Source organism: Artemia franciscana, chromosome 7 (genome assembly GCF_032884065.1).
Source record: "Artemia franciscana chromosome 7, ASM3288406v1, whole genome shotgun sequence".
Taxonomy (NCBI): Eukaryota; Metazoa; Arthropoda; class Branchiopoda; order Anostraca; family Artemiidae; genus Artemia; species Artemia franciscana.
Window position 1 is genome coordinate 53,406,818 of NC_088869.1, and position 8,904 is coordinate 53,415,721.

Sequence of the window (8,904 nt, forward strand, 5' to 3'; positions counted from 1 at the left end):
CTGAGCAAACCGAAGTTGCGAAACCACTTCGCAATTTCTTCACCAGCATTGGAGAGAAAACAGCAAACACAGTAACACCCCAAACAAAATCCTACAAGGATTTTCTAGGTCCAGCGTGTGTTAAGTCAATGGTAGTCATTCCCATAACTTCCCTCGACGTCTCAAGGATTGTCAAAAACTTGATAGGTACATCTGCGTCCGGATTCGACCGCGTTCACACGAAAGTGCTGAAAGCAGTGTTGTCGTCTATATTACAACCGTTAACACATTTGATAAGCCTCTAATTGCGGAAGGGGATATTTCCATCAATCCTCAAGAAAGCACGAATAGTACCTCTCCATAAGGGTGGCCCTCAAGATGACCCATCTAACTTTCGACCCATCTCAATTGTCTCGGTATTTTTCAAAGTCTTCGAAAAACCTATGAAGAATCAACATTTACCCTTTTCTCGAAGCGAAGGGATTCCTCAACCAACGACAATTTGGATTCAGACAGGACATTCAACTGAAGATGCACTGACGTCACTGAGCTTATCTATCAACAAAGCTCTTGACCTGGGACTTTTGCCGGCTGCTATTTTACTTGAATGCAGACTGTTGAATGCAAAAAAGCATTCAACAGTATGGATCCTGGAATTCTACTAAGTAAACTAGAACAAATCGGCGTTAGAGGAGAGGCACTGAAATTGTTCCAGTCCTACCTTAGCAATCGGCGCATGTATATAGGAGAAGATTCGTTGAGCGATATAGTGGTAAATTTCGGTGTGCCACAGGGATCGATCCTAGGTCCACTGTTATTTCTGATTCATGTGAATGACCTAAGTCGCGTTCTGAACCCAAACTTCAGGTCCTCATGGTGCTGCAAACTCTACTGCGGTGAAGACACTTCAAATAATGACACCGACTGTAGGGAGCTGCTGGCATTCACCGACGATACTACAACGGCCTCCTGTGACTCTGGCATGACGTCACTCCAGAGAAAACTAGAGATTGTCTTAGATGAAACTTACGTCTGGATGGATGCAAATCGATTTGTAATAAATTTCGACAAATCATGTGTGCTATTCTTTTCAAGGATTGGAACTATACACCCAGAAATAACTGGAATTACGACTTCTAGAGAAACGATCAGGTGGCCTGAAACGGGTTTTGCGAGGTATCTAGGTGTACTCCTTAACGAAAACCTCGCCTTTCTAGACCACATCCAGGCTGTTGAACTGAAACTCTCTCGCAATCTTGACATCATCAGGAAACTGAAGCTCGTATTTCCTCAAAAAACCCTTCGTCTACTTTACAACGGACTACTGAAACCTCACCTGCAGTATTGTGCCATAATTTGGCAGTCAACCTTCAAATCACAGCTGAAGAGACTTGACTCAATCCACAAGCGTGAATTGAAAATTATTGGAAATGTAGACGACTATCTGTCCCTTGTTTCCCTTTACCGTCTGTCGTGCTCAGTTTTTGTTTTTAAATTTTTATCCGGTTTACTTCCATCTCCCTTACCTATGACCTTCAAGTGAGATGAACTCCAACTGTACGTTCAGATTTTTCCCCCGGATGTAGCATGTGCAAAAGCGTGGAACCTGCTTCCAAATTAGCTGAGACGTAGGAGCTCCTCGGGTCTTTCAAAAATAATTTAAATAAATATTAGCTAAAGGTTAATAAGTGAAAGATAAAAAAAAGAAAGATAAATTAAATTAGATGAAGTTTAGATTTTTCAGTTTATCTAGGTGAGGTGGTAGTACGTCCGGGGAGGGAGAGAGGAACCCTATAGTTAAGATTTAAAAAAATTATATAATAAGGAGGCGTGTGGTTGTCTCGAAGAGTGAAGTGGGAGCCGTACTGCGTGTTAGTGAAAAATATTTTATGTTTATGGGTCTCAACGTGAGTTTTGTCACAGAGCAGCGTATTTTAAGTTTAGTTATTTCCTTTTTTAATTAAACCCGGTTGAACCTTGAACCTTGATCAGATCAAAGGAAAAATATCTCCTGTTTTTGTCACATAGTGTATCCGATTTACTTTTTTTTCTAACGTAGCGGTTTTTGCAAGTAATGACCCCACTGGTACCCTGTACGCTTAAAGTCAGTATCATCCCATTTACGTTACTCAACTGGTTTCCTGAGCAGTGAAATCGTCAATCAGAATTCCTATATTCAGATATTTTTTATTTTCTTGGGTACCATACCCAGCAAACTGATGCCCCACCAAAGGTAACTGAGGCACTACCTAGATACCAAAGGTCCGTCCATGCGTCATTCCTAAAGCAGAACTAAGGCAGATAGTCATAGAACCTATAGCTTTTCAAGTGTTTGGTTAAATGGCACGGTTAAACGGCCGGACTATGACTCTCTTATTGACCAGTACTTGCTGGTTAGCTTTTAGAAAGCCACGCCCGCCTAGAGTCCATAATCCTTATAGATTTAGCTAAAAAAAATGGTGATTTAATTAGTTAAAACTAAAAACTTTTGAATTTAATTTAGATATAAGTATTGAAGTTTACTTACCCGAACAGTTGGTGGAGCAACAGATGTAGAACGACTCACTTGACTTGAATATTGGTAGTTCGGAGTATAATAGCTCTGTAAATATAAAAAATATGAAAACTGATAAATTTGATCTCTATTGATAGAAATAGAAGGCATTGCTGAATTTGAAAGCATTGAAGCATCGTAAAGAAGTGTTGTGAAACTGTTTTCAGTATAACTATAAACCCGAAAAACCTTGCTCTTACTGGGAGGTATTCCACTCTCACTACACATTACAAGTGTACATATTTAGTACATTGTTTTTCACAGTATTGGTATTGATATCATGTCCAATAATGTGTATCTTTTTCTAGTAAGGCACGAGCCAAATATCTACCTAAAACGCAGGAGTGCGAGGGATGGCTTCCTTCTCCCCAGAAATAGGTCTTTCTAAGTTGGGTAAAATTTTAAACTTGCTCTTTACTTCCAAGTGAAAATTTACTGATACAAATGAAAATGGGTATTCACAGCATGATTTGCTTTTCCTTTGTACTTTCATCTTGTGACTCTTCTCTTCTTTATCATCTTTTTGTGGTTTTGAAAATTATGAACATTATTCCTTTTTACCATTCTTTACTATTAAACTGTCATGAAATATGATTATGCAAAATGTTATACAAATCTCAGTCTATAAAAATTAAAGAAAATGAACGATTCTATGATATTTCAGTTTTCCACCATTCTTATATCATCTTTACCTTTCCTTTATTAAATTTTTTGTGGTCTTGAAAATTATCAACATTATTTCTATTTACCATGCCGCTAATCCATTTCCTACAGAATTTTCAAAATCTCAATCTATTATTAGCAATAGATATTGATATTCGTAGCACCTGGCTGAAGTTTTATAGATCAACCGTGTTTTAAGTGTTTATTTAATTTCGTTTGGACCTCTGGAATCATGCCTACACAAACACCTTCAAAATATTGTGTTTTGCTTAAGCATTAAAAGAAATGGAAGATCTTATTGCTTCGAATTTGAATTCGCAAACAGCTATTTACTTATAGACAACTATATCAAACAGTTCGTGGTAACGAACTGTAGTAAGGAGCGACCCGGCTCAATAGTAACCAAAACTCTAAAAAATGGAATTTTGATACCAATAGCTACATCAAAAGAATCGCATTTTAATGCTGGTTTTAAATATATAAGTTTCATCAAGTTTAGTCTTACCCATCAAAAGTTACGAGCCTGAGAAAATTTGCGTTATTTTAGAAAATAGGGGGAAACGCCCCCTAAAAGTCATAGAATCTTAACGAAAATCACACCATCAGATTCAGCGTATCAGAGAACCCTACTGTAGAAGTTTCGAGCTCCTATCTACAAAAATGTGGAATTTTGCATTTTTTGCCAGAAGGCAGATCACGGATGCGTGTTTATTTGTTTTTTTTTTTTTTTTTTTTTTTTTTTTTTTTTTTTTTTTTTTTTTTTTTTTTTTTTTTTTTCCCAGGGGTGATCGTATCGACCCAGTTGTCCTAGAATGTTGCAAGAGGGCTCATTCTAACGGAAATGAAAAGTTCTAGTGCCCTTTTTAAGTGACCAAAAAAATTGGAGGGCACCTAGGCCCCCTCCCGCGCTAATTATTTTCCCAAAGTCAAAGGATCAAAATTCTGAGATAGCCATTTTATTCACCGTAGTCGAAAAACCTTATAACTATGTCTTTGGGGACGACTTACTCCCCCACAGTCCCCGTGGGAGGGGCAACAAGTTACAAACTTTGACCTGTGCTTACATATAGTAATGTTTATTGGGAAGTATACAGGCGTTTTCAGGAGGTTTTTTTGGTTTTTGGGAGGGGTTGAGAAGAGGGGGATATGCTGGGGGAACTTTCCTTCGAGAATTTGTAATGGGAGAAGAAAATTTCCATGAAGGGAGAGCAGGATTTACTAGCATTATTTTAAAAAAAACAATTAAAAAATAAAAGTGAAAAAGCTTTTTCAGCTGGAAGTAAGGAACAGCAATAAAACTTAAAACAAACAGAAATTATTACCCATATGAGGGGCTCACCTCCTTCTAATACCTCGCTCTTTACGCTAAAGTATTTTCGGTAATTTCATCTACTTATTCTACGGCTTTTGTGATTCAGGGGGTCATTCTTAATGAATTGGGATAAAATTTAAGCTTTAGTGTAAAGAGCGAGGTACTGACGATGGGGCGAATCCCCTCATATATGTAATAAAAACATGAGAATACAAAAGTTCTTTACGTAAGCTAATTTATAAGTTACGTAAATCTTTTACCAATAAAAAGATTCGTAAAAAATTAAAAGTTCTAGTTGCCTTTTTAATTAACCAAAAAATCGGGGGGTAACTAGGCTTCGTCCCCCGCTCTTTTTTCTCAAAATGATTCGATCAAAATTATGAGAAAGCCATTGAGCCAAAAAAAAAATATGCAAATTTCGTTTTGATTATTCCTCTGCGGAGAGCCAAAATCAAAACATGCATTGATTCAAAAACGTTCAGAAATTAAATAAAAAAAACAAGTTTTTTCAACTGAAAGTAAGGAGTGACATCAAAACTTAAAACGCACAGAAATTACTTCGTATATGAAAGAGGCTGCTTCCTCATCAACGCCCCGCTCTTTACGCTAAAGTTTTTTACTGTTTTAGAAAGAAGAATTGAGAGAAAGAGTCAAACTTTAGCGTAAAGAGCGGGGTGTTGATGAGGAAGCAGCCTCTTTCATATACGAAGTAATTTCTGTGCGTTTTAAGTTTTGATGTCACTCCTTACTTTCAGTTGAAAAAACTTGTTTTTTTTATTTAATAATAACATAAAGCAGAGTAACAGAAACAAAAGAGGTAAACTAAAAAAACAAAACTTTTTTACAAAGTGAAATAAAAACTATTCTTTTGCAATTTTTAGACCAAATTTTGACGATATAGGACATCAGAACGTTAACATAAGATTTATTCATGATGAATTGAACATGCAACACGGTACTAATTCCCAAAACGGTTCCTTGCCCAGAATTAAATTATTATTATTGGTAATTAGTATGCAGTACGCATAACGTATAGTATTATTGATACGCTAGCAATAATCGAACTGTAGAAATAAACTAAGTAGTCTAGTTAAAGGCATATGAGAATATTCACCGTGGCTTACGATAATTCTACTTCACTAAGTTACCGTTTAATGTCTTAACTTGAAAGGATGTAAGCAAACTTGGATAATATTACCACCAGAGAAGTGTCCAAAATTGCTTCGTTTCTACTTAGACACGAAGTGAAGCCTAAATCTATTATCGACGTTAATTAGGTTTATTAGGCCGGACATAATAATAGAACTATTCGCATTTTCAGTCTAAGCTGAAAAATGAAGCCATTTCGTGGTAGAAGAGCAGTTCCTATCTAAACTTCTCTAAACGCTCTTCAACTGAAGCACAGCACAGATGCGGGAGTTCAAGAGGTACTATGTTATACACAATAACTTCAGAGGAGTATACAAAAACTGAAAAATTATTTTTTGGCTCTTCCATTGTTATGGGCGAACATGTAACTTGAAAGGATTGTAACACGTAACAACTATGACCAAATGACAATATGACCACAATTGTCACATGTAACATGTAACAATTCTACATAGATTTTAAGTCGCGAGGTAGCCCTGTTGTGAAAAATAGGTACCAGGATTTTGCAGGGCTCCTAAAACCCTGCCATAAACTAGGTGTGGTCATATAGGAGGTATCTCAGAGAAGATATCATAAAGGAGATATACAAGAAGAGATATCCCGCATCGAATGCTTGGAGAATGACTTTATGTGACGCAGCACTTCCGTTTGAAATGGCCTCCAAAGGGATGTTATCCCTGAAAACCCGTCTACTGACTTCTATGACAGGAAATCCAACAGCCAGAACTTTTTCATGTTTAATAGTGGCATATAAGGCCCTAGATTTTCAGCTGCCTGGTGCCATGAATCATGTCACGCACACAAAAAAAAATTGTGTTTGGTGTTCAAGATTCCAGCTGTTCCTACTTTTTGGAAAATGAGATATAACGCGCCTTGAGGCAGACAGAAACTCAAAATTATTTTGCAGCACAAACAAGATATGGGAGTACAGATTAAATCAATTGATCGAGCGTGTTTTGTTGAAAAGGAATGGGGATTTTATGCTTTTGTAATGCGCCTTCAGCCAGCGCACACGGAACATTGTTTGAGTTGTCAGAAACAAAGAATGAAATTGATTTTAAGTTTATTTTTTACTAGGTTGAGGCGGATGCCACAACCATGAAACCATGTAGTTTGAAATCTTTTTTAAAGAGCTTAACATCATTGTTCAGACGAAAAAAGTTATTTTGGGATGCACCACTCGACAATTTTCGAAGGTTTGATAGCTATAACACTCAGGTGACGGTAAAAAAAAAACCAAAAAAACCGTCGTGGTAGAAAAGATTCGGTTGCCAGAGCTAAATCACGATTGATATAACGTTCAAAATTCCACTGTCAATGCAAACCAAATTTCTGTTCATTTGCTTGTTCGTCTTCATTAATTCATGTAATCCATGCATATTTCTGTTTAATTTTTCAAATAATAGTAATTCGTTCTATTTGTAGGAATGCCAACTTATATTAGCTAGCCTCTGTTGTCTTCAAACATTAGAATCCTTCCTTACTGATCATACAAAATCTTTCTTAAATCAATGCTAGCTAGTAGGAAGTAAACTGGAACTGCAATTCCTTTAAGCTAGTCTAAGGTCAATTTGCATAGCAACTTTGAACATCGAGTGGCAAAAAGCTATACAGGCAATTAGGAGGTTCCAACAAACTCGATCTAGTCACCGTTTTGGAGAGGAACAGACGGACATCCGCTTTCAAAGGCAAGTATCCAATATCCCGATTGTTTACAGCAATGACGTAAGCAATCTCCAAGATCCTATCTTTATTGGATTTCGATTGATTGAGTGAAACTTTTCTATGCGGAAAATAAGTTCAAAAGATTTCGTTCTAAGCCAAATTGGCTCGTGTAGAGTATTAGAAACGTAACAAAGCAACTCTTCAATGCTTCTAGATCAAAGGCTATCTTAAATATGGAAATGAATTTGGGCCGTTCTGAGTCTAAATTGACGGTAAAAGTAAAAAAAAGTAAAAAAAAACATATAATGTTGTTTTTTGTTCAAAATTCTTCCAGTTAAGAGTAACAATTTATTCGTTGAAAAATTTTTAATTGAATACAATACTGGCTATTTTCTTGAGAAATTGGTTTTCTCTCTTATATCAAGCAGGTCACAAATAACTGAATACCTAAATCATTATTCAAGTTCCCTTCCTGTATAATCTGAATTGCCCAAACGTACTCTCCCAAGTCTCCTCTCTGTTTTACTGATAATTAACAGACGTACTAAGGAATTTATCAACATATGAAAATTTGTCGATGACCTAACGGTCGTTGAAATCTGTAATAAGAACTTGCTATAAGCAACCCTCTGAGTATCAACATTTCATGCAATGTCTTAGACTTAGACATGAGACTTGACTCTTCTGAATCCACAATAGAGCCAATAAATTGCCTTGAATATTAACCCTGTTTCTTAAGCATATTTCATCTGAAACATCTGCTTCCTCCTTGAAGTTACTTGTTGCCACGATTTATTCTAATTCAAAGTAGGGCACCCATGTTAAAGACGTTATTCACAAAGCTAGTACTTCTATTTCCCTCCTTGGTCTCTTTAAAAGTTTTGCGTCCCCTCTTCTCAATCTTTTAGGATTTATGCCTCCTTTGTTTTCCCTCCTTTGTTTGAATTTGCTTGTCCAGTTCAGCACACTGACATTGCAAGAGAACAATTGAATAAATCAAATCCATCCAAAAAAGAACCCAGCAACAATTTTTAAACAGTTTCTGCTTTAAAAATCAAGCTGGGTTAGAAACTCTCGAGTGGAGGGGAATTACGTTGTTCCTCTACTCTAAAAAATAAATGTAGTACTAAATGCTTGTACAGAAAAAAATTTCCCCAGAAGACATCTCCTATACAAGTTTTGTCCATCTCATGCCTTTTATTAGCCTGTGTCTATCTTGTACCCCACTTGCTTCTTTACTTCAAGGTAGGAAAATCTTGGCTCTTAAATTACTGATTACAATTGATAAAATTATCTCTATTGTTTCCCTCTTCCTTATAATCTCCACCAATTCCCATGTTCGCTCCCTCTTTGCAAACTGTTAACGTTTTAATTTTCTTATAAACTTTACTAGTTTTGTTTATTTGAATCTTTTTGACGTATTGCGATTTTTAACATTTTTTTCCTGGTCTTATAACTAACGGTTTACCTAGTATTTAATAAATGACCATTTATTTTGTGCTGCTGTATATTAATGTATTTTCAAGTCAATTTTATTATTTTTATATCATATTGTTTTCCCCATTATTTAAAATTTATTGCC

The 8,904-nt window shown here is 36.2% G+C and overlaps 1 protein-coding gene across 1 annotated transcript in view; it reads left to right on the plus strand.

The window, feature by feature from the left end:
* Positions 1–586: 586 nt before the first annotated feature.
* Positions 587–8,904, plus strand: part of LOC136029727 (sortilin-related receptor-like) — a 92,960-nt gene continuing 84,642 nt past the window's right edge. Inside the window, 1 exon segment of the mRNA XM_065708233.1 lies at positions 587–1,411. Within this exon segment, the coding sequence (XP_065564305.1) occupies positions 587–1,411 (825 nt within the window).